Below are 27,191 nucleotides of genomic sequence, written 5' to 3' on the forward strand. Positions count from 1 at the left end.
GTCTTGATTTAAATGATTAGATGTCTCCTAATGATCTATAGACACATTTACACTTTATAGTGGTGATACTGGCATGATTGCCACATTAGTCAACAGTTTATCACCACAACATGGAAGATGTCAGGCTCACTTAAATTGGATGTGTTGAATTTTAACACAGTAATCTTATTTTATGGCAAGAGTTTAAATTCCCTTCAAATTTGTGGATTTTTTTTTCTTAAATAATTTTCATTTTCATTTTATTTGAATGAATTGTATCTAATAGTTGTATTGGTTGGCAGAAAACTAAACTAGAAACTACACTAAAAATCTAAAAACTATATTTCTTACTACAAATAGTTCTGCTCATCTGATGCTCTTCTGAAGAGCAACATGGGTCCACTCTGCTGTGAAAATGCAGCTGTCTCTTTAAATATTCTTGCAGTAATTCCTTGAGCATGCATATGGCCATAAAAAAGTGATAAAGCTTGAAGTCACCCACACAAACACAAGCAGGAAAAAAAAAACCCATCCCTCGGATTTTGAATTATACAGCAGCAGCTTCCTGTATTTTACACCTGCAGAGAGGGAGGGAAGCTCTGAGTCCAGAAGACAGAGCCCAGCTGGAAGAGCAACAACAAGTTCCTAGTATCTTCGCTTTCTTTTTTCTTTTTGCCTCTTTTTCTTCTGCATTGGTTTAACAGTTTTTGTTTGTTTCCGCTGACTTAACAATGCACTTGCACATCCTGTGTATGGTGTGGGCTTCATCTGTCATTTTTCTGCAAGGCAGGTACTGTAAGAAATCATTTTTAAGTTGAATTTCTGTGCATTAACCTTCCTGGATTTATTTTCTTAGGAGATATTAAAGTAAAAGTGCTACTGTTATGTTTAAACTGCATGCAAGTTTGACAGTGATAGTGTTTTTACTGAATTGACACTGATGACAGTATATAACTATTAATGATAAGACACGAGATTAATTGTGTGCTTCTTTGACTAAAAGGCATGTCAACATTGCTACTCTCCTAAAGTCTGGAGAATCATGCATAAAATATTTTATTACGATCTATAATTAAGAGTTCCATTTAGTCATGTTCATTAACTCAATATATAGGATTATAATGAATAGATAAAGAAAGCTTATAATTGATTTTAGGTGATGAGTAATTTCACAGATAATTTGAGTATGTGAAATGATACTTTGTATAAGGATGTTTAAAATTAATATACTGTATAATAAGGGATTGTAAATAATATATTATATGACACATTTACAAAATGTATGTGGTGCCAAAACCTGTAAAACTCTTCAAGATGTGAATTATTGTACATCTTTAGCACAAATTATATTAAACTTTTCCTGCAAGAAAATTGGAGGTATTAAATTCCTCTTGAGATTATTTTACACTGATGCTGCAGCTTTTTGGTTGATATATGAAGAAAAAGCAAGAAAATATCAGTACATCCAAAGTTGGTTGTCCCACACCTGGCAGGTCTGTGCTCTGTAAGGAAATGAAGCTCCCCAGCAGGGCAGCCAAGGCCCCCTCTCCATCTGACTTTCTGGACAAACTGATGGGTCGCACATCTGGCTACGACGCTCGCATCAGACCCAACTTCAAAGGTAGCATCATGTTGTGTGGTAGGAGAAACTCTATCAGGACAGGTGTGAGAGAGTGTGATGCTCGAATTTGCATAACAATCTGGGAAGTGAAGTAGCACAAATCATTCACAGATGGGTCGGAAGCGAGAGAAGCTGCAGGCTAGAACACAGGAACATTGTTTTTTTGGGGGTTTTTGTCATGTGTTATTATTCTATGTTGATCCACAGCCTTCGGTTGTAGTATTCTTACACAGACGTCTTTCAGATCTTCTATTTGTCAGAAATGTGCAGTTACCCTTGCATGTTACCCCGCAGGCCTATTTAAGTCCAATCTTTATCTCTCTTGTGAGTGAAGCCAGCAGATTCTCTTTGACACACTTCCCCCTCAGCCTCTGGGGTGGCGCTTTATATATATTTCATACTTGCTCCACATCCTCATCAGTGCATGCTGGGTAAATCCCAGCTGATTATCTATAAATACACTAATGTAACTAAAGTAGAATCAATAAATCATTGCCTCTTAGGAAATGAGTCACTGAAATATTTAAAGTTTCAGTGGTCGACAGATGGACTATACTAATGGGAGCGTAGTGGAAATGACAACACAATTTCATGCTGGCTTTCCTGCATGAGTCTGTTTATTAGGACACAGCGCAGCACATTACGAAGGGAACAAGCAGATGTTATTTTGCGAGAACGCTCTGCTCTTTACCTGTTTGAATACTTTTTATGGTTTGCTCAGAGATCATCATCAGTGGTCATCATCATGGTATTAGTGTGACTATGATGCGTGATGACAATCTGCTCCTGTCAGGTCCTCCTGTGAATGTCACCTGCAACATCTTCATCAACAGCTTTGGATCCATCACTGAAACAACTATGGTGAGATTTTTTCTTTATAATTCTCAATGATCACACTTGATTTAGATGGTGTGGTATGGTATGGGCATAAATAATTGAAGTAATCCGGAGGATACAGCAGGAATGTAAACATTTGCTTTACTCAAAAACCTGGACTATCTTAATAAAGTGTGAACAACATAACAAAACAGTGGCCATTCAGTTCAAGCTTCAGGCCAATATATGCTATAATTACTTAAAATATATCAATCATTAGTAGAGGTTTGTTTTAGTTCTTTATTTTTATTTTTCAACATGCACTATATCTGTCTTGTATGTGTGTCACAGTGAATGGACTTCCACTATTAGGTATAGGTTTCAGTTAAGTTAAGATAAGTTAAGTTTAATTAGGTTAAGTTATTGCAAGGGGAAGGGAAACAGTGTACTATAGGAGTAAAGACGTCTGCCTGATTATTTCTTTCTTTCAAAGTGTCACTTTATAGGCATGACCATAAAAGTAATGTCTAAACAACTATGCCTAATCAGTATGCAGATCAATGAGTCATCTATTAACACTTTTATTTAGGGTGTGTAGCTGTGTTTTAGTTGGTTTAACATGCTGCCACAGAAGGGATTTCCATCTTGGTTGATGCTCATTCATCAGATTCAACAGATTCTGGCCCTTCTCCCTCTGTTTTGAGAGGCCATCTGGAGTTCCATGTCGTGTAAATATACTGTAATTAGATTATGACTAATTTTTGAGTATAATCACTATCTTGTAAGGTCGCTGCAAAATGTCAGCTATGATTTCCTCATTAAAGTGGAAAACATATCTCCATCTCAAAGAAGAGACTATCCTTTATTTATGAGGCCCATGGTGAATGTTTGGGGACGTTTAGAGTTTGGAGGACTCATGCATTTTCTAAAGTACCTAAAGGGAAGGGCCATCAAATTTTAATTGATGTAATTGTAAGTGAAGTTTGCTGTCCTTCAGATTATGAGCACTTAAATCTGTGCTACATTTTCATTTTCGCGCACACAATTCAGAGTTTGCTTGGGTGCCACACCTGCTGGGACTCTGCTGCAGCTTCTTTTTTGTCTTGCTCCAGATTTTTCTGCTTCACTCAATCTTGACCCTCCCACAAGTCCTATAAAATGACAGCATAATGAGATACACAGACAAATCAAAATACTTACAATGTGCATGTTTTTTCTGCTGCGACTCATTGTAAGACAATGTACACTATATACTGTTAACTGTTCCCCATATGATTTACATGTCTGACTCTTACTGAAAAAAATGTTTTGAAACTGTTTACAGATGTTGTGTGGCTGGGCATTTATTATTTAAGTGCTGCTTTTGGAGTCGTTAGTTCTCATTGAATATAAAATCACTTTGCCTGAAATTTGTTTTCAGCAATTGTGTCAAAGTTGCCTCAGAGGCAACAAGATGAAAAATTCATAAAATTAACACAATTATAAGTCAACAATGCATGAATTTAGGCCATTTCCTATAATCTTACTACTGAAACAATAAATGTAGCAAGCAGGGAACATTTAAATTACTTGTCGACTGATACTAACTGTTAACATTATGTGTCAGTGAATGCCAAAGCATTCATTTAATCCTGAAATCTCCAGACATTTTAACTATCAGTAATGTGAGTTATGTGTAACCAAATTGTTACAGAACAGTAAAATGCCTTTTGTGGCTGTATATTGTATTCAATTTATAATTATAATTTGTGTAATTTCTAATTGTGATATAATTCCATACTGTAGGATTACCGGCTCAATGTATTTCTGCGACAGCAGTGGAACGACCCAAGACTGGCATATAAGGAGTATCCAGATGACTCTCTGGACCTGGATCCGTCCATGTTGGACTCCATTTGGAAGCCTGACCTGTTCTTTGCAAATGAAAAAGGAGCAAACTTCCATGAGGTTACAACAGACAACAAACTGCTTCGGATATTTCAAAATGGAAATGTCCTCTACAGCATCAGGTGATTCATATTTGAAATAATACGCCTGGACATCCTTCTGTCAGACATCCACATCCATGACTTGTAAAGTTTTTGTTTGGATATGAATTTTTGCTCCCATCCAGTTATAGTCTAAACCTCTACATGTTTGTTTCACTCCAGTTCAGTTCAGTTGTAATTGTATTGTCCAGCCCACATAGTGAACAAGTTCATGTTCAACAGTAACTGCGGGGTAAAACAGAATCAGGTCAGTAAAGTAGCACTAAAGCAGTGGTGAATTGTAGCGTAATGGTAAGAAGTTATAATTAGAGTCAAGAGGAAGAAACATGTAAAGCTCTATTAACAATTCTGCTGAACATGAACCAAATCATCAGTTGCTCCATCTGGTTACTAAACCTTAAATAACTCCTAACATTAGAGGATCAACCTGAAACAACCGACTGATAAAATGACTCATGAAGTTAAAATGTATAAAACAACAACAGCAACAACAAAAACGACTTACATATGGTTGACCTCTCTGGATGACGCTGAAACAACATCATTCACTCTCCTCCTCTTGGCAATATTGTGTGAGAAGCTTCTCTTTGTCGTTACTTGAATAAAGAAGATGAGAGTCTTTAAAGTGAGCAGTGACAGACATCATGACTCAACAAAGACAGAGTGGCAGCTACAGAAACTCATCAGTAAAATAATTGCCAGTACCTCTATTGAGAAATGGAATTTTCTTTTTTTTGATCTTGATTTCTATTCTGCCATTTTTATGATGGCGTTGCTGTGTTTTCAGACTATTTTGCGCCAAGTCTGCTATGACGGCTGACATGTTATCGGTCTGCACCTGTCAGTCCTTTGTGTGGTTTGTGTGGGGTGTAATGGAAAGGAAGACAGGTGTCAGAAAGGTTAGAACTGCTTGACGTGACCCTTGATATAAAAAAAGGGGTTTGAGTGACACCTGAGCAGGAGATGGCATGGCTGAAAGGTTAGGGGGTAGTAATGTATGCTACCTAGGCATTCTCTCATCTGTGTGTCCAATCATGGGTTTGAGTATAAGGGTATAACCTTTTTATTTCACGCAGCATTCTATTTTCTTTCATCTCTAAACTATTCATTTCAATCTGTAATGTGAGCGATGTCAGTGCATGTGCTGCTCTCTTTATTCCAGGCTGACGCTCACCCTCTCCTGCCCCATGGATCTGAAAAACTTCCCCATGGACAGCCAGACGTGTACCATGCAGCTCGAAAGCTGTGAGTTCATCTTTGAAGGCTGGGCTTGATATCATACATACAGATTTTGTTATAAACTAATCACATACCATACATACCATATACTTTTTCTCTATCTCTCTTCTAGTTGGCTATACTATGAATGATCTCATTTTTGAATGGCTGGATGTGGGTGCTGTGCAGGTGGCTGATGATCTGGTGCTCCCTCAGTTTTTGCTGAAGGAGGAAAAAGGTCTCGGCTACTGCACCAAGCACTACAACACAGGTATATGACATATGACCACCTGCCGGCCAACATCCTCGATAGATGCTGTCAATCAACTTCTAATGAGAGTGTTAGTTTGTACCTGTATCTCCTCCTGTGGTTAGGTAAATTCACCTGCATTGAGGTTAAATTCTACCTGGAGCGCCAAATGGGCTACTACTTAATCCAGATGTACATACCGAGCCTGCTCACCGTCATCCTGTCCTGGGTGTCATTCTGGATCAACATGGATGCGGCTCCAGCCAGAGTGGGCCTGGGTATCACTACAGTGCTCACCATGACAACGCAGAGCTCTGGCTCGAGGGCTTCCCTGCCAAAGGTCAGACAGTTTGTTAGTCATTTCTTTTTAATTATAAACTCTGGGATGATTTCAGGAAAAATTGGTCACTTGATTGAATTTTTTTTAATAATTAAAAAAAAAGAACAATTAAAAAGCCTCCAACAACACTCATGGCGAAGTTTCCCATTCACATAGAAAGAAGTGTATTTAAAACAGCTGCTAACTGCTAGCACTAGCTAAAAATGCGTCATCCCCAGCTTTGAGTTCAGGATTGTTTAGCATGGTTAAACTAGACTATTTGGATTCACCAGATGTTATATTTCAACCATGTAACACTTCCCTTTCCTTTCCTTGGTATTTGATTAGGCATGGGAAATGGAGCCAATGATCTTGACCACAAGTGTGCATTTATTCCACTCTCTACAATCCCAAATTTCATTGATGATACATTGAGTCTTGATAGGCCTTTAACTCCCACAGAAATTAAAATAAAAAAGACTGTGGAAGGAATTTAAAAAGCAGTGCTCCAGAGTATATGTAAATCATTTATCTAACACTCCGCTACAAGTAAGTCTTACATGAAAGGTTTTACTTTAAAAAGTCTCTCTCGTGCATGTTTTGTCTACACAATAAAAAAAATATACAAAGCAGGATTACATCTAAATTCTAAAGTAAAAAGTCTAAACAATGTATTTCATTACAGTACAATGTATTTACTTTCCCTGAGTCAACATTCTGATATCCTTCTTAATCTTTTAATATCAAAAACAGGTCATTCTTATCAGAGTTTGTAATTCTAAACTTTCCATACTTCTGCCCTTTGTTCCCTGCCCACTGAGAGATTTCACTGACTTGATTTCCATGGTTTCTCAGGTGTCCTATGTGAAAGCCATAGACATCTGGATGGCGGTGTGTCTTCTGTTCGTGTTTGCTGCATTACTGGAGTATGCAGCTGTGAATTTTGTTTCACGCCAGCACAAGGAGTTCTTCAGACTGAGGAAGAAGCTCAAAGAGCAACAACGGCAGAGAACTGTGAGTACAACCCACCCACTCAGGCCCCTAGGGCGGCTGTCACCTGCTATTCCCTTTGCCCAGCTATGCACGAGCAACACAGCTCAGCTGCATGTTGCACTCCAGCCAGGAAATGTAGACAGCACTGACCTGTAATTAATTAAAGCCATCACCTATTCCATCTTGCTGCTTCACTTTGGATCTCATGAGAAGAATAATAAAAGAGACAAAATAGGCCACACCACCTTTATATATAAAATATGTTTTAAACAAAGCAGTGTGACAGCAGCTGCAGCATCCATTCATATTGTAATATTCATACCACAATACACAAAACATCTGCATGAATCCTTTGTACTTATTAATTTGCTTAGATTGTGTCTCTGAAATTTGTTCTGACTACATCCTCAAGCTGCCTCACTTGGCATTAATGTCACACATGTATTCACTTTGTAAGAAACAGACAATGATTACTTGTTAATGTACAGGATTTGAAACATGAAATGCAGAACAGCAGAGTTGTGTCATGGTTGCAAACGGTTTGATTGATGCAATCTGTTTGATGAATAAATGTATGTGCTGCTTTTTTACCCATCAGCAGGGAAGCGGTGAAAGTAAAGTGAAAGGAAGCAACATGTCAGGCAACAATGCTCCTCAAGGGAACGTAGCCCAGCAGTGCAGTGCTTGTGCCAGGGTATGTGCTGCCGCCTCGTTCAGTTACACACCAACCAATCCAAAAGAAAACATGCAACAGTAAAGCTCTGTGATTCTCAATGAGAGCAGGTGGTTATTCTGTGCTGTATCTTCTTCTTCCAGGAGGAGGAGCTGGCACAGCAGGGTTTACTCTTCCAGAGTTATGGAATTGCACTGGGAACAGGAAGTGCGCCAGAAATGGATGCAACGCCAGTCTTTGCTGATTTACCTCCTGGCTTAGGTTTCTATGATATACGTAGACGCTTTGTGGATCGGGCAAAAAGGATTGATACCATCTCCCGAGCTCTTTTCCCCATGAGCTTCCTCATGTTTAATGTCCTCTACTGGCTCACCTACAAAGTTCTACGACATGAAGATGTTCAAGCTATACTGTAGTGACCCAACGACTGAGGAACTCATAGTTGTTGGATTCTTTCATATGCTCTCCTCACTGAAACATTTACAGATGGAGAGTCCTCAGCTGAGCCATGCAAGATGTGTTCTGACTTCATGTCCAGCGCCACTGGGAAATTCCATGACATGGACGAGTCCATCAGTTCCATTAAATATTTAATAATTCCAAAGAAATGCACTTTTTATTTGCACAGATGCTTTATACATTACACATGAGTGTATGTATACAGTCAGCATCTTGAGTATATCAGTTCACATTTTTTTGGCATTGGCAAGCATTTCTGTCTGTAGGTATTCCTATGGACTGCAGCACACTCTTGCTAAAACGTAAATCGTGCACTAAAAACAAAACTTTGGGTTTTTTTGCAGGCTTCAGACATCAAGGAAAGAATGTCACTTTTTCAATAAGATGAATATTTTATCTAACACAATAATATTCATATTTACAATACTTATATACTTATATTTTATTAATTAGTTTTATTAGTTTCTGAACCAACAACTCCAACGATAAACCTACCTGTAATAACACCAGGTATAATCTGTTTTTGAAATGTGTGAAGTTGTGAAAAAAAGTGTTTCAGTTTTAAAGTTGTTTAATGTCTAAAGAAGTTAAAGATACATTCTGCCAAGATTTTTAGACCTCACTGTATATTAATATAATGGTATGTCACACATAGTCTAATTTTATGTATCTTTTTATTCAAATCCTTCAAAAGAGTAACAAGTTATCTAAAATTGTAAATAAATGATTAAACTTTATTGGACGCTAACAAGCTCTGGATCACATTAAATAGAAATATTAATAAATATATGAATAATAAGGTTTAAAATGTACGTAGATGCTTACCTGTATCATATTCATCTTCTGGTTGAAATAATAAGTGTCTAATATTTTTTCTCCACAAAAATTACCTCATTAAATTCCTTTAAATTACATCTCTTGGTTTTCCCTCATTGAAAAATCGATGAATATGCAAATATTTTAATTTCAACAGCTGAACACAAGATGTCTTCTGTTTCACTAAACAGTCCATTCTCAGTTTATGTGTGCAGTGGAGGCATATTTATGTAAGTTGAATACTGGACCGGGACTGACTTCCAAAGTAGATGTGATGTCACAGATCCTGCATGTAAGCCTGCCCTATAAACTCAGATTTCTAATGAGCACAGAGAAACTTTTCCAACTTCAGCAGATGAATGTGAAAACAGCCTTTTAGTGTCAAAGTCTGCACAGACATCATTCTGCTCAGTGAGGCTCAAACATCAAACTGAAATAACCATGAACAAAACACATTCTGTGGCAGGGGCATTGTGGTGCAGTGGTTAGAGAGTTCTGAGTTTTAACCCATCAGCTGGCTGAGCTGCTCTGTGCAGAGTTTGCATGTACCCAGCTGTATCTGCGTGGGCTCTCTCTGGGTACTCTCACAGACCAAAAACATGCAGGTTAAACTCTTACTCTAAACTGCTGATAGGTATGAATGTGAGTGTGAATGGCAGTCTGTCTCTATACATACTATATGTTATATATACACACTATATGTATATATATATATATATATATATATATATATAATAAGTCTCTACCCCGAGACTCTTTATAAGATGAGCAGTAAAGAAACTGGATGGCTGAATAGGAAACTAACTAAGTGATGAATTTATTCCTACTCTATTCTAATTCCTAACTCTATTAATTTATATAAAATTAAAAAATGAATTCATCAGATTTATTGCATTTATTATAGTGTAACCTGTCTTTGGGGTATGATGACTGTAAGAACTGTTCATTTGAACACTGATAATTAAGCCTCTTTTCTAAGACAGTTGCAGGAGGCATGTATATAGAATTGTTGTTGCACTGCATGCAGCTGACATATGCCCTCTAAAAAGAGGAGAGCATTTTCAATTCTTATCTATTTTCATATGACACATGTATAAGAAGACCTTGCAGTACTGGCTTTTTAATGTTTTGCTATATGAGTACTTATGAGCAGTGTGCATATGCTAGCTCCACTGCTAGAAAACCTCATCTCATTTTAAAAATAAATCATGTCATACAATGAAGCTGTCATATTAATATTTCATTTAAAATGAATAGCTGTCACATGTATATACGGTAGGTGGAGCAGAGTGGTATACATCTGTGCTATGAGACTGCATGAAATACACATGGGCTCTTTTTCTAAATAGTAATAATAAAAGGATCCTTGAACCTAAACTGGTACACAAAACAAAACAAGCAATTTGAAGATAGTACCTTGGTCTTTATTAAATGATGACGTATTCCGTATTTTAAGGTATTTATACACAAATGAATGAAGAAAATAATGACAGATTAATTGATCATTACACACTACAAACAATGACAGAAACTCAGAAACTCCTCAAATTTGGTTGCATTTATTTTATATTGACTGCACAATGAATTGCTTGACTTTCACTGGATCCCCAGCAGTGCCATATATACAGGACCAGACTTTGTACCTTTAGCCACAAGAGGGTGATGTTGGCTGTTTTATGATCCATGTGAGCAACGTTGCAGGATGTGCCACACTGTGTCTCACATGCCCAGATCATACACAGTACAGTTACAACGACATCTCTTCTTACTCAGGCTGAGGTGAGGATCTGATGATCTAACTGACAGGATTGACTTTTACATGTTCACCTTTATTTGGTATTTATATTCATAGCGTGTAATATGAACAAGTCATTCATTTTCTCCAAATTATTAGTTATTAGAATATTGTACAGATTTGTATGTAAATAAATGTACACGTATCTAATATAATGATTACTCTTGACTGCTTTTCTTTATGAGGCTTTGAAGTGTTGCAGGCTCGGGTAAATGTCAGCCAGTGCTATGACTATATCACACAATCTGAGTGTATTGCTCTAATCAAGCTGCTCGAAACCTAGTAGTGTGCTTTTATCCTTTGTTTGACTTGTCAGACAATTAAGCCAGATGCACACATTAAATCATAGGGGGATTTCCACTTGCTTAATAATGTCAGAGGACAAAGTGGTTGTAATGGTAGCCCGGCCCTGACAGACATCTTAATTGAGGGGCAGTTAAGAGAGCAAATATTGTTTAAATGACATTTAAAGGATGGAAGGAGGGAAAGCATTTAGGAAATACAAAGCAATATAAACATTTCCCTCATGATAGTTAATCTCATAATTACTATACTCTGCTCACCGCTCCAACACTTTCATCCTGTTTGTTTTGTGGAGATGAGATTCTTTAAGAATAATAAATACTTTATTAATCCCAAAATAGTTAAATACTAAAATAAAAAAGGTGTTTATATTACATTGTGCAGTAATTATATATGTACACTTAGGCATGGGATGATAACCGTGTTCAAGGTATACCGCGATTTGAAAAAGCCACGATAACCGAAACCGCCAAATTTTCTGTCATACCGTTCCTAAGGTATGAGCTGTTTTTTGTCTGGTCAAAGACAGGAAGTGCTAGTCAGAAATCCCTCAGGTGGTGCAGATGCCCCTCAAACTGTCATTACAGTGTATATTCAGATTAAATTAACATGTCTGTCTTTATTTTTCTTCCTTTTAGGAACATTTTAGAGCTGTAATCGCAATATTGTGAAACTGTGATATTTTTTCTTATGGTTATATCATACCGCCAGAATCTCCCATGCCTATGTACACTCACCAGCCACTTCATTAGGAACATGTGAGTAATCTAATGCAATTCAATACAACAGCTCTGCCATAAATTTAGTTTTTGTTGACACTGTCAGAAATGTAATAATTCTACTTTATGTTTATTATTGAGTTTGCAGTGGGTGGTGGTGGTGTACTGGAGAGTTTCTAATAGTTTGCCCACTTTATGTATGTTGGTGGGGTGGACAAAATATCATGAATACTTTTCAATATATGCACTCCAGTACACCACCACCACCCCATACAACATCAGTAATAAACATAAAGTATTATCACCTTTCTGACAATGTCAACAAAAACTGAAAATTATATAAGCTTCAACAATGTATTGTTTATGACAGAGTTTATGTACTGGATTGCATTAGATTGCACAGGTGTTCCTTATTAAGTGACTAATGAGTGTAGTGTGTCATAAAATGAGAGTAGTGAAACACATTGTGTGCATTGTGCAATTATCTACATAGTGAATAATGAAATATGATGAAAAATAAATAAAGTAAATAATAGTCATATCAAGCAGGGTTGGGCAATATTTTGATATTGTATTGATGTTGTGATATGGGACTAAATATCTTATATTTTGGATATTGTAATATCATGATACAGCATAACTGTTGTTTTTTCCTAGTTTTAAATGCTGCATTACAGTAAAGTGAAGTGATTTTCTGAATTTACCAGACTGTTCTAGCTGTTATCTGCTTAGCCTTTCAAAAATCTCACTGTGTGAATATTTTCTTGAAAGCATCATTAGTCATCCCTAGAATACAGTCACAGTATTTATATCAAGGTACTTGATGGAAATATTGTGATATTTGATTTTTGTTCATATCAAGCTCAAATATCAAGTTTTATGTGTGTCTTTCTTTTTTGTGGATGCTAGCAGAATAAAACTCACGCTCTTTTTATATAACATGGCATTTCTGATGGGATAAACGAACAGGCAAAGACAAGCACATCAAAATATCAAACTACATGGAGAAAATGGCACAAGTTTTAGTGTGGCGCAACAAAACGCTTCCATATGAATTCGCAGTGTTTGAGGACAGGACAGGGGTGTTGTGTTTGCACTGAGTTGCTTTTCCATTTTGGGAGAGAGAGGAGATCATGGTATCCCCGGGACCCTCAAACCAACAAAGTGTGTCACCGGCTGGAGACGTGGCAGCGCCTCCGGTCATATGATTTTACTTCATACACGAACCCCACCCCGTTGTTGCCCACCCTAAAAAAAAGTGTCGTTAATAACAAATCGCTGAAATGATGGTGACGGTTTCATCCTCCACCAGATTTTTCAAAAAACTCCTGCAAGATACACCCCCTGCATAACTGTGCACAGGCAGCAGTCAGGGGATATAGTGGCGGTGACCACCCAAAACAGTGCCATTTTTAGACGTTTACTGCTGACGTTTACAGCGGCTTCAAATAGCTTCCGTTTCACTCTGGTAGTGATTGGACTGTACTCACCCAGAGAGAGCCAACACACGGTGGGTGAACAAGTCCGACGATCCACACTTCAATGGAGGAACAGCCCAAAGATCGGGCACAAGACAGGCAATATCACCACCACGGAGAGGACAGAAACTCTATTCAACGTACAACCTGTCTAAACAATGATCAGAGCCACTTCCAGTGCCAGCATCAGGAAACGCAGACGAAGAAAACAGGTTGGGCCATCCGGGAAAAGTTAGCTAACGTTTGGCTAGCCTTACTCAGCTAATGTCAACGAGCCGCCTAGCCATTTGCTAACTAATGTTATATCTAGCGTGAATAAGGGCTCACAGCGATGAATTCACACTAACATTACATGCTGTTGCTCGGACTAATTTAAGTGGAGTTACAGCGGCAGGGCAACCAATTGAATAGGCCGATAGTTGAGGGCAGAAACCAGCCGTGAAGTTAACGTTAGCCAGTCGGCTAGCTGACGCTGCGTGACAGTTGTCGCTGGTAGTGCTTTGACATATCGGGGATTGACCTTGTGCGCCGGTTTCACCCATTTTTCCTTTGCAAAATGCAGCTAAATCATTTTTCAAAACCTCCCTCAGGTTAATCTTAAACTGTAAACGTCCTCATTGTTACATGTGCACGGCTATTTCGCCGCCAATAGTGCAGATGTGTGTAATTCATTTCAGCATGCTTGTGTCCACTTTAGGAAAAATGAGCCGGCTCCGAGCTGCCATTTCCTGTCGGCCATGTTACAACATCCCTGCGAGCTAATGCTATAGTTACATGGCTAGTTAGGGTTTTTCTGTCCAAGCACGGCACATTGTCGTCCATTTGCCTACTCTGGTTGTTTATGGTGGTGGGTAGCTGTCTTGTGGCACACCCAGCTACTGCTGCCAGGGTGTGTTAACGCCTCACAAGCTCCTGCTTAGTTGACATTAGCTGACGTTAGCCATCCCCTGACAGGCCTGTTGCATGTTTTTTTTCCCAGTCAACGTGAAGCCACGCAACAACTAGATGGTTATATGATACAATTAAAAAAAATGCTTTGCTGCGACTGAACATGCAGTGTAACGTTTGCTGGCAGCTGTATTGGCACGTTTGCACGCTATGAAGCAGGAAAGAGTGTTGGCTATGTGCAGGAGCCTGCTTGTGCCTGTCTACAGACATGAGGGGCAGCACCATTGAATGGGGAGCCCCACGTTGACACAGCACTTCCCATGCCTCCATGCAATGCATACACCTATTTATGGTTCATTGCCAGGCAAATGCTTTCATAAATGCTGAACCCTCCACCATGGGTCTTTAATGTCACATCACATATTCTCAAGGCAGTTAATCACCAACCAAACAGTCCTGCATGCAGTTGACAGTAGTGAATCATGTCATATGTTTATAACCACCCACTCAGCTCCTCCCAGAATGGAGATTGTTAGGAGAGACATGTTAGGACAACCTTTATATTTTGTATATTTTTATTGTAAACATCAACTATCATACATATTTTGTCCTCTTGTTACTTGTCCTGTTAGTCTCACTGTTGGGGATACAGGATGATAGACAATATTAACTCATAGCTTTCTTAACAACCCCAACAGCTGTGATGATTTCATTAATTAATAATTAAGAAAAAGGTAACTGAGCAGAATAAATGGATTGCTTTCAAACTTGTATTTGGGTTTGCAAAGGAAACAGCACTTCATTCTATGTGGATACCAGAGACATTTTAAATGCTTGATGCATCTTTATTGTTTTTCTGGCTTTATTACTTCATGATCCTGCTTTGCTTATCATTGCATCATGGATACATTAGCAAATCTTTTACATAGTTCCCCAAAATGTTATGTAAAATCCTTGGATGAATATATTTTCCGTAGGGAGGGAGGGGGGTGGGTTGTTCTAGCAGGCGGAGCAGTGTTTCTATTATTGCAGTATAAACTGATTTTGTTTCCCCTTTCAGGCAATAAAAAAGTAAACATCAGTGAAGAGGAGGGGGAGAAGAATACACATCTGTCTGATACTGTTGGTATGCCACATCCCCCCAACAGCAATAGTAACAGACACATAAGTAATACAAATGTGAAGCAGAAGTCGACGCAAAAGCTGTACACGACTGTTCCAAAAGCGAGCAGCAAAGGGTTGGACCATAAGAAGAATATGGACCTTAAAAATGACAAAGAAAAGGCTTTGGATTTGAATCATCATGAGGGCCAACCTTTGGATAAGAAAGACAATGTGTTGCTTCAAAATGGCGTTGATTTTGGAAACTGTGGCTTAATTACAAATGGCTATTCTAGCAAGGACAATGATGGCAGTGGCTCCGAAGGTGGATATACTACTCCCAAGAAACGCAAGGCCAGATGTAACAACGTCAAGAACACTGATAATGTGATAAGAGAAAAGGAGGCAGACATGCAGCAGGGCAACACTACACAGGAGCCTGGGGCTTTTAATCTTGAGACAACTGAGAAGGGAGTGACTTCCAGACTTGATGGCTTTAGAGCCACCCATAAAGTGGAAGCTCAGTCAGCAGCTAGACGGGCTGTTGCCTCAGAGGCTTCAGTGGGTGATTCGCAGAGGAAAAACTCTGATGGAAAAACAGTTGGCACCTTTGGTAAAAAGACTGAGGAAAGGCACAAAGCCAAGCTCTCCTCACCTTCAAAAGAGGACTCATGGACTTTGTTCAAGCCCCCTCCAGTATTTCCTGTGGACAATAGCAGTGCTAAAATTGTTCCCAAGATCAGTTATGCAAGTAAAGTAAAAGAGAACCTCAACAAAGTAGCTCAAGGTGGAGGAGAGGCACTGCCTCCACCTGTGAGACTGACACAGGTCCCCATGTCTGCTATGAAAACTATCACCTCAGCTAGCTTTACTAATGGTCCTGTTTCTGGAAATGGAAACGGCTGCCCTTCAGTGGGTACCTTCTTTGCTCCTGCTGCTAGTAGTATTCCACCAGCCCAATCTATCCCAAGTGGCGAGAATGTAGCATCTCCTTTGGAAAGTAACTGTAGCTCTACAACCAGTAATGTAGACGGAGAAGAATATGAGCATAGAAAGTGTACTCTTTTAATTTACCCTTTAAATATGCAACCTGTGCTCCCTAGTGCTCGTCACCTTGACCCACCGGCTGCTCAGACAAATCAGAAAGCCTTGGTAGACATCTTCCAGAATCCGTGGGGGCTTTCCTTCATCAATGAGCCCAACCTGCGGCCAGAGGGAGGGAGTGGGCAGGTGCCTGCAGAGGATAAGACTACTGTGGTCACACCTCAAAGCGAGTGTCCGGCTATTGCAGGAAAGGCTGCCCAGACCTGCTTTGAAGCTAGCCCATCATTCTTACAGCCAGGCACGTTGGCTCAAGACCCAGAGAAAAGGACTTGCAGCATTTGCGATGTGTCTAACGCTTGTTCTCCTGTTTGTGTGATGAGCGAGGAGGAGAACAAGCTGCAGCCATGTGGCCAGGAAAAGACAAAAGTTGAGTCTAAGAGTGCAGGTTCTGCTGTGTCAGTCCCCAGTAAAGACAACGGTGCTAAGCCTGCACAGGGTCAGATAACCACAGTGTTGTTTGGCTCGTCTAAAGAACAGGCCCACTCTAAAGACATTGGCAGAAGGTGTAGCTTGGGGACCTTCGATGTTAAAGCTGCTGTCACTTATCACACTAAAGGTAACTTTGATTAACAATATTCTCAGTTTATAAAATTGTCAGTATAATCGTTACGCTGTCAAGTCTCAACAGAGATCAGTTGATGAAACACTAAGTTTAAGAAAATCTGCATTGCATTTGCTGAAAATGTGTTTCTGATCTGTTAATGCTGAACTAATGTGCATTTTTTTTCCCTCAACAGAAATGGAATTCATTTTCAACTTGCAAAAACAAGGTAAGCTAAAGTTGTTTTTTACTTTTTCTCTATTTATTATTATAATTTTTTTTTTTTTAATTTACACCTTCATATGTAAGATCAGATTACAAAAGTGAAAAAAAAAAAAGAATAAAACAGATCACTTCACATCATTCATAATGGTAGGAGATCCTGAGAGCTGAGCCAGAAGTCCCTCATGTTTATAACTGTGCAGGATAACTTCATAAGCACATTACTGTTTTGGTTCTGATCCAAAAGGAATGAAGTTGTGGAAAAACAGAAGAGCTTTTTTTGTTTGTTTTTCTCATTTCAATTTCTCACTTGAGTGTGACGTACTGCGGGTGGATGCCCAATGACGTTTGAGGCTGCGTTCATAAAATATCCAACCACAAGCTAAACGCATAATACGTTAGGGCTGGGTATTGTAAATCCTCATGCCAATACCCAAACAACAATACTTGACTTTGAGAAATATAGACATGTTTTTTAATTTCAATAAAAGAAGCCCACGTTATATGCTGTATAAACAAAAGTAGCAATACTTAAAACAATATAAATGGGATATTTTAAAACTGGTAACACTGAGAGCTAGTAAAACAATAATGTTGAGATTTGATAGCCAGCCCTAATTAATACTATGGATACCATAATCTAGGGCTGCTCGATTATGGAAAAAATCATAATCACGATTATTTGGGTCAAAATTGAAATCATGATTATTAAAACGTTTTTTTTTTAAACTTTAGAAACATGCTGCATTTATTACACATTTCTTGTCCGTTCGGCTTAATTAGTTTTCTCTCCCAGCAGCAGCCTTTCATCTGCCGCTTAACGCAACACACAACAGAAAATGTGCAGAGATATTAGAGCTGAGCAGATTACCATGACGATAGTTCACACATCACATCCTGGTTTTTAATAATTAGTCAGTAAACTCAGCATCGTCTGACGCAGGCTGGAAACAGAGCTGCGGTGGCTTCCTGTCTAAGCTTTTCAAAATAAAACCGTTGTTATTGAGCGCTATCTCATTATTAAAAATCGTTTCCCCTCCGATTTTATTAGGTTTGAGATCGTTTGGCCCCTAAATCGTAATCACGATCAAATTTCGATGAATTGAGCAGCCTTACCATAATCTGCTGTAAATTCTTGAGGCCGATACATTTGCCTTAGTAGATGTAGAGTTGAACTAAATCTTGTAATGCATCAGTCACATTTTCAGTCACCAATTTCTTTACGTCATATTCAATAATGTAACCTCGTGTCTTCTGTCCTCTCCCTCTGTTCCAGATCCAAAAAGAGTAGTGGTTTATGATGTGACCAAGGATGGACCTGATCAGTGAGGTAGATGGTCTACAGTACTTACCTACTTCTCTCCTGGGTGCTGCGGTTATCTGCCTTGGAAATCATAAATCCTGTTGTGGATAGATAAAAGTGACAACTGTGAAAACATTGATAGTTTAGCATGACAGATTTTCCTTGGAATCTCGGGTGGAATAAGAGACTTCATTTGGGGGCATCAGACAAACACACACACACACACACACACACACACACATACATAAACACACTACGGAGGGATGTTAAAGGAGTGGATTGGTGCCTCTTCAATGTGATGAATGGACACTTGCAACTTTTGGGCTGTGACAGTCGTTTGTCTCACGGCTCTGTAGGGATGACGTTCGGGGAGTTCAACAAAAAGGAAGGTGTCACAGACTGCACCTCCTAAGCCTTTATCCTGTTGAACTGTGGCAGCCGTCGGTCTGACTATGGGATGCCTCAGTCATTTTCTTTCTTCACGCGTTCAAATGAGTTCATTGTAGATATGTTAGACGTTATACATACACATCTGTGTGCAAGCTTGAATTCATCGTGAACGAAAGGAGAACACACTTTTGAAAAGAATGCCTTGAAGTCATGGAATAAAGATCCCTGGAGTCCTGTTAAACTGTAAACTGAGTGGAGGCTTGTAGGTAAATCCCCTCCACCCCCCACCCCACCCCCCCCCCAAAATCCAGGAAAGGAGAACCTTGTCTTAAATCCATAGGGGGGGAGGAAAAAAAATCAAGAGCCCAGAAATTAAACGCTTGCTTGTTTTCTTTTTATACTGTTTTTGTCTGAGCTAACGCGAGTGTTATCTGCACTGCAGTGTGACCCCAGAGCACAGGTACAGAAGTGCCCAATCTGAAGGAAAGCCACGCCCCTTCATTACATAGTAAATTACAGGTGTGTGTGTGTGTGTGTGTGTGTGTGTGTGTGTGTGAAAGATTTTAAAAGCAGGTCTCCTCCGTTAAAGGCAAAACCTTTTAATCTCAAAAAGCTTTTCGTGCATTTCATATAGAAGTCAGCACAGACTACTCTTAAGTTCAGATTCATTTACACTAATACATGAATCCTATGTTTAGGAGTAAACTGAGTGATTTCATTGTTAAGTAAGAGACATTGCTTCCAATAAGGTCTTCTGCGTTGCGTGCTCTTTGTTCAGCAGCAAGACTCCCAAGATGTCCGTACAGATTTATTTTACTTGCATTTCTGTTGAAAGAAGAAGAAAAAAAAAAGGTTCAAATCCTCTTGTCAAAGTAACATGTGTCACTTTTTTTTTTTTTTTTTTTACAACTTTTTAGTTTTTTGGACTCAGCATTTGGTCTTTTTTCTTTTCTGTCTTACGGCATTGTGTTTCTTGCATGTTTACTGGTGGGAAACAGATGAGTCAGAGGTCACTGTTCATCTCCACAACAAAGATAACAGTAACAAAACAATCGCAATACTAATCTAGGGTCCCCCCCGAACTAGCCACTTTGTCAAACTGTGTTGAAATGTGAAGATGAGTTGTTCTATTGTTTGTATTGTGGGTAACATTTTTGCAAATCAGTGTGCAATAACACTGTGATCCATACAGTGTGTGAAATGGGTTATATGGAGCTACAAGAAGAGAAGAAGAAAAAAAAAAAGAAAAAAAGGAAAAAAAATCATCACCCAAGATGCTGGTGCAGCCTGCACTTCATTTCTTCATTCAAAGTGTTAAAGGCGTGTTTTACCGTTTGTTGCACAAAAAACCCCCCCTCTCCCACACTTTTTTTTTTTTTTTTTTTTTTTTGCAAGCTTTCACGTGGTTGGTGCAAACAAGCTCACGGTGAAAGATCTAATTAAATGTCTAGGGAGCCCAAATTTAGCCAACTGCTAACTGGCCAGCTGTGACATCACTTTCTTTACCATCTCCAAATCAGGATTGGTTTATTCAACATAACAAAGGAAACTGACAGGTTTCTTTCCTCCTAGAAGATATTATTTGGTTAATGTGTGGATTAATAGCACTTTATGTAAACTAATTGCTTTTATCTTTTAATTACTAGAGAGATCTATATGTACTGACAAGAAATACTCCTTGAAAGAATGGCTCTGGGCTGTTACTTTTCAGAAAAAAATAAGTTGATAAATACAGAATTATTAAATGTAACTCAGGTAGTGTTGATAAAGCCATGACTATGTTAAATATTGTTTTTTTTTTTCTTCTTTTTTTTTTTTTTGCCAAATGGCCCCTGTCATGTAATGTTCTCTAATTGGAATTGGAGTCTTATTATAGAGTCTCATATATGTTTGTGACAAAACACCAAATAATTAGTTTTGAGGAAGCTGTTGTGGCATGCAAGGTGCTGTCATTGATCATTTTGGGCTCTTAACATATGACATTTCCTGTTTATTTTCTCCCTTTTTTTTTTTTTTTTTTTTTTTTTTAAATAAGTACATTGCCCCATGCGCTGTTTTTCTATGTATACTAGACTGTAACCTTGTGGCAATCTGTAAATGGTTCATTTTCTCCCTCACACCACCCACCGCCACCCCTCATGTGTTCACAGTGAAGCACCTCCTTGATTTATAATTTCAGAGCATCTCAGCTCTTTGGTGTTTCTGTGGGGTAACTACAATCTGGGTATGAGCTTTTTCAAGTACACTTCTTTTCCACTGTGTCCTGATTAGGCAGCGCTGCAGCGTGCACTCGTACACGGAGAGGGAAAAACGTAACTGCAGCCTTTTTTTCTTTTCTTTTTTTTCGTCATTGTACAAGTTGTCTCGACATTTTAACCTTTATGTCTAATCTCAGTCAGCTCTCTGGTGGTTTTTACATTTTTTTTTTTAAATGCTTTGTTTTGGCTTCCATTGTACGGCGTGTGATGGATGAGTGGATCATCAGATGCTGCCCTCTGAATGAGAACAGTCGTGCTGTATCTGATCCATGAGGAAGCAAAGTTGTTTGAGGGGATATTAGACTGATGTGTGTGTGTGTGAGAGTGTGTGTGTGTGTGTGTGAGAGAGAGAGAGAGTTCTTGTAGAAATTGACATTTAATCTGGCATAAAGTTTCATTAAAAACTTTCAATTTAGTTTTATCCAATTGCCCATAATCCATAGACAAAGCGGCATAATCAGGTTCCCATATGGTTAATGCCAAATTAAGGCTGAAAGCGTCATCAGCAGGCAGTGATGCATCTTTAGGCTTCTAAATATAAAACAGGGTGATCAAAATGAGTAGTAAGAGATGTTACTGTAGTCTTATGATGAATACCTGTTTGTCTTTGTTTTTTTTCTTTTTAAAATTTTGTCTTGTATTATTAAGAGGATGGTCCTGGTACAGGGAAACGAGATCTATCCTCCCACCCCAACGCTCCTCTTTTTCAAGCACTTAATACAGCAACAAGGCTATGTTGAATATGCATTTATAAAGAGTCAAACTATTAGTGTTGTAGCCTGCAAACCAAAAACAGGTTCTTGAAGCTGAGTATACGGTTAATCAGTGATTTTTTTCGGGGGTGGGAAGGGAGGGGGAGGGGGAGGGGGAGGGAGGGAGGTGAGGGTTTGAGTGACTGACTTGTCGGTGCGCTTCGCGTTTTTGAGAAAGAGAAGCCTGATCACGTGGAGGTTTGTTCTCCACCCCTCAGGATGTGCAATCACCTCAAGGATGCTGACGCAGGCTTCCAGGCTGCGAGTGACGAGTCGGGCCCTCGTCGTTTTTTTTTTTTTTTTTTTTGCGGGGGTGTGTGTGTGTGTGTGTGTGCATAGCGAGTTCTTCCTATTATATGCAAGTTCCTTGTATATTTCAACCCCCACCCCCACCCTCCTACCCCCCTCCTGTTGTTGTTGTTGTTGTTGTTGTTTCATGTTCAGGTGCCTGTGTGAGGAAAAACAAACAAACAAACTTTTACAGCAATTTTGATTGTTTAAAATCTGCTTCCAGCATATATCCGTGCCATTTCTGTTCTGTCTTTAGTACCTTTTTTCTTTTTCTTTTTTTTTTTTTTGGTAACATTTGCAATGCTGTACAAGTTTTCTTACAGCTAATCCTAATTTCTTCTGTTTTTAAGCGACATGGACGCAGCTGAAAGCGATGAGCATTTTCAGTTTTTCTTTTCTTTTTTCAGTAGGTTATGAATTTGTCATGGGCTTGTGTAAAGAAATGTGACCTAAGCCAAAATCAGTTTGAATGGGACGGACGACAACTGCTAGCTGTTTTTATATATATACTGATGGCAGTCCATTGTCAAGTGTAATGTCTGAAGTAGCACATCATTAATTTGAACTGATTTAACAAATTAATATTTTAACATATGTTTAAAAAAAAAAAAAATAGACGTTTTTATTTTTATTTAGTTTTTTTGAATGATAACCTAATTTATCCATAGATGCACACGTTAGGATGAGACTAAAAGGAATAAATGATACAGAGAATCATCGATGTCTCCACTTTCTTTTTTTTTCTTTCTTTTTTAAAAAAAAAGTTTTAGATGATTTAGTTTATTGATTAAGGCTGATGTAGACCCTCCCCCTACTCCCCCCTCCTTTCTCCTCCACAGTACCAATGTTAATATATTTGAAGTTGCTCTTTTCCAGCAGATTTTATACAAAAATTACTTTAATGTGTTTCTTCAAATAGTTGTGACGGAGTAATGAGCATTGAAATACACTGCATCCAGAGTTCTTCTTTAATATATTTTTTATTTGTAGTGTTGTTGATCATGTTGTGAGGAGGGGGAGGGGAGGTATTAACGCACAGTTCAACAACTCTGAATCTGCTTTCGCCAAAGGTACACTACTCAGATATTCAGCTACTGAATGCAGACGCGGGGGTGGGGGTGGGGGTGGGTGTTGTTGATCATGATGACGACGATGACGATGATGATGATGATGATGTCATAACCAGCTTCCTGACATCGCTGGGTTTTGGAAGAGTTTCTAGTGAACAGAAGTCACTACTGTAGCAGCTGAATGTCACGTTGAGCGTGTTATACGGTGTGTGTGTGTGTGTGCGCGTGTGTGAGAGAGTGAGAGAGAGAGAGAGCGAGAGAGAGAGAGAGAGAGAGAGGAAAAAAATCTTAAAGATAAAACAAATACCGAAAGTGCTGCTTCTTCATCCAGTAATCAATAGTCTGTAATGGGAAATGCTGGACTTGGTGTTTGTGGTCGACTTTAAAAACTGTCCCTCCTTTAAAAGTGTCATTGCCTCTTGTGGAAATGTTTTAATTTAGGGGGCTATTTTATTTTTGTTTGTTTGTTTTTATTTGTTTTATCAATGACACCTGAGAGGTACATTGTTTCTGATCCCACCCAAGGAGTCACGTTAACAAGGACAAAACGTGTCTCTCTGCAGGATTCTCTACCAACGGTCATGAAAAAGGAAAAAAAAAAAAAAAAAAAAGAGGTGATGTGTCGTGCCGAGTCATCTTTGTTTAGTTTCTCTGTGTCATCTCAAATGGCTGTTGTGCTTGTTGATGCTTTTTTTTTTTCTTTCTTTCTTTGTCTGCTCCGTCTTTTTTTTAATTTTTTTTTTATCACTTTTACACCTCTTGCCCCCTCACCCCCACCCCACCCCCACCCCCAAATCCCCCTACACTAAAATATGAGGCAATAGTGTTTCTTTGTCAAATGTCTTACAGGTTGACATTTACGTTTTCAAGTGAGCAGTCTGATTATTTAATTTTTTTTTTTTTGTTTCGTTTTGAATTTAACAAGTGTCACATTACAATGTCCTTTTTTTTTTTTTTTCAAAGCATGATAATAACCCTCAAATTCCAAACAATGTAATAGAGTCAAAAAAAAAAAAAAAAAAACCTCCAGTGTTCACAATTTTAGTTTCCATTAAAATGTCAAATTTTCATGAAGAATTGAGTGTTTCCTTTGTGTGTGTTGTGTTACTGATACTACTGCTCTCACACACAGTCACACACACTATTAAAGATATCAAATGCACAGCTATTATATTCTCTTTATAACAGACTGACAGTATCTTGGCAGCTGTGGTATTACCGTATTACTTTCAATAAGTGGAAAAAAGTAAAGTGCTTACATTCACACATTAACCCAGGGCACTTTTTATGCAATGTGTACAGCGGTGTGCATCAATAGCATCTGATCCCACCTAATAATTGAAGTACATGAAGTATTTAATGATACAAAAATAATGTCTTTAAGGCAAATATTCAATTAAATCAGGACAAATCACTTTAGACACACATGCCTGGGGTGTTTTAGGCCTCTGGACTTCTGTGGCCCTCAGGCAGTTACACACATAGCCCAGTTGGCAATTCAGCCTAGACATTTATGATTATCAATGATAAATATGTATCAGTAGAATCTTAAGTATGCAGAGAGGAGCTCATGTTGCATACTGATCTCTTGAGTGTCTTCATTTTTAAATTTGGCAGGAAGTTTGGTTTTATATTAGACAAAATGTCAGACATAACCCAGATCATCTGATGGCTCTCAATGAGGAACATGTTTGTAGTTTGGTGCTGAGCAGAGGTGGAAGAAGTACTCCATTTACTAAAGTAAGATTACCAACACAGTAATGTCAAATACTCCAGTACAACTAAAAAGTCCTGCATGAAAGATAGGACTTAAGTAAAAGTATTAACAGTAAAATGTACTAAAGTAAATGTAGTATGACATCATTAGGTTATGAGGTTATATCATTAGATTATTAATACTGAAGCGTCAGTGTGTGAGCAGTATGTTACTGCTGAAAGTGGAGCTGGTTTGAACTACTTTATATGTAGTAAACTAGTTTAATCCAGTGGTTCTCAACCTAGGGGTCAGCCCCCTCCAAAGGGTCACGAGATAAATGTGAGGGGTTGTGAGATGATTAATGGGAGAGGAAAGAAGAAAAAGCAAAGTTCTGTTTTCAGTTTTTAGACTTCTCTAATCTTTGAGTTTTGCTGAAATATTGGATCATTTATTGAAATGAAGCCATGTGAGAAGTTTAGAAGGAAAAAAATATTTGATGGAGCTGTTAACTCAGACATCTGAAGTTTCAACTTTAACAATGTGTTTTAAAAGCTCATTATATTATCCATTATGTCAAATCTTTATCTAAAAAGTGACAAAGGGTCAAATAAATGTAGTGGAGTAGAAAGTATAATATTTCTTTCTGAAATGTAGTGGAGTAGAAGTACTTGGTCACTTTCCACCACTGGTGCCTGGATTTCATTGCTATGACATTTTATGAGAATCGAGTATCTACGGTAAAATATAACTGACGCTAATCTCAAATCAGATTCAGCCAGTAAATTCAGCTGCTCTGGAAAAATAGTTTTTCAACTTATTAAAAAGTCATAAGTTACTTATCTTTTTGGCTACATACAGTAACAAAAATGCAGTTCAAGCTGCACACATCTGTTTGCTGGCGGTCCTCTCTGCTTTTGACAGCATATGTTAGGAGATGCTCCTACTCAGTTGATAGATGTGTTCACAGTCACTTTGTGTTCAGACAGGCTGCTGGAGCAAGGACAGCATTAGTGGAAGCCATGTGGTAGTAATGAGCTCAGCTTGATCAAAAGGCCTTGAGGCAGCTGCATCATCAGTGAGCAGAGGTGCTGATTGTTGTTCAAAGGCGCCCCCTTGTGGATGAAAGATAAAAACACTGCTGTGGTACAAAGCCAGAGAGGCCAGTTCAATCATCACAAGCAGAAGCATCAATTCAGATTGAATCTGTTCTCACAACTGCTTCAAATCTTCAAAAAGTTCTTAAGTTTGAAACAAATGCTTTTAAATTATTAGTAGTATTTGAAAATGAATTGCAGTATTAAATTAAATTCAACATTAACTTTGACCTGGATCATTTGTAAAGTATCTAAATGAATTATAATCTGATTAGTTTCATGTTTATTTCATTGCTTGGCTCAATTTAGGGCTGTCTTTTGTACTTTCTAAAGAATTAATCACCCATTTCTTTTACTTCAAAACTGAGATGTTTTGGCAGCTGGTGCAGGAGGTTCAATCTTTGAGTATCTTGAGTACTATGATGACACTGCAGGTGGTGTATTTTCACCACACATACACACACATTTCCAGTTTGTTCATAGAACTGAACCGGTGTTTACTGCCACCCCCCTCAGATTTACCTTGATTACTCTGTGCTTCGTGGAGGCCACATGGGGCTTGGTGGTTAGCGTGCTGGTGCTCAGACAGATTGTCTGACGTGCTGGAAGGTCACTAGAAGTTTTGATCTTTGTATCAACAGTTCATCTCTGCAGAGGTGTTTCTGAACAAGACACTGAACTTGTAAACTCCAAGAATGCTGAGAAAAGAAGAAGCATGGTGACAACAACATTGTCTTCAGAGGTAAAGAGGTCAGTGTTACTGTGTATTTAGCTGCACCACTGAAAACCAAAGTTATATTGATATGAACATTTTAAATACTACATGTTATTTAATCAATTCAATTCAAGCAGCTTTGTTCCCACTGTCAGTTAAAATGATATCCTATTAATATTTATACACTTCTCAGTTCATCACCTATAATATTCATGTTGTTTATGAGATTTACATTAGTGTATGTACATTAGTGACCATAGGTTCAAAGTTATGAAATGAGTCACATGATCATATCTAGTCTGAATCCATCCTTCTGTATTTTAGTGACCATCATACGTC

At 38.5% G+C, this 27,191-nt stretch overlaps 2 protein-coding genes across 2 annotated transcripts; both read left to right on the top strand.

Annotated features, from left to right (window-relative positions):
• Positions 1-710: 710 nt before the first annotated feature.
• On the top strand, positions 711-8,273 carry glra4b (glycine receptor, alpha 4b). The gene is made up of 10 exons (XM_053331696.1): positions 711-769; positions 1,473-1,600; positions 2,394-2,461; positions 4,202-4,425; positions 5,567-5,649; positions 5,756-5,893; positions 5,998-6,212; positions 7,047-7,205; positions 7,783-7,878; positions 8,001-8,273. The coding sequence occupies exons 1-10, from the start codon at positions 711-713 to the stop codon at positions 8,271-8,273; spliced, it is 1,443 nt and encodes a 480-aa protein (XP_053187671.1).
• Positions 8,274-13,348: 5,075 nt separating this feature from the next.
• nufip2 (nuclear FMR1 interacting protein 2) lies at positions 13,349-19,298 on the top strand. Its single transcript, XM_053331689.1, has 4 exons — positions 13,349-13,639; positions 15,376-17,076; positions 17,258-17,290; positions 18,560-19,298. Exons 1-4 carry the CDS (start codon positions 13,492-13,494, stop codon positions 18,610-18,612), a joined length of 1,935 nt encoding a protein of 644 aa, XP_053187664.1. The 5' UTR covers positions 13,349-13,491; the 3' UTR covers positions 18,613-19,298.
• Positions 19,299-27,191: the final 7,893 nt, after the last annotated feature.

This window comes from Scomber japonicus, chromosome 13 (assembly GCF_027409825.1).
Source record: "Scomber japonicus isolate fScoJap1 chromosome 13, fScoJap1.pri, whole genome shotgun sequence".
Taxonomy (NCBI): Eukaryota; Metazoa; Chordata; class Actinopteri; order Scombriformes; family Scombridae; genus Scomber; species Scomber japonicus.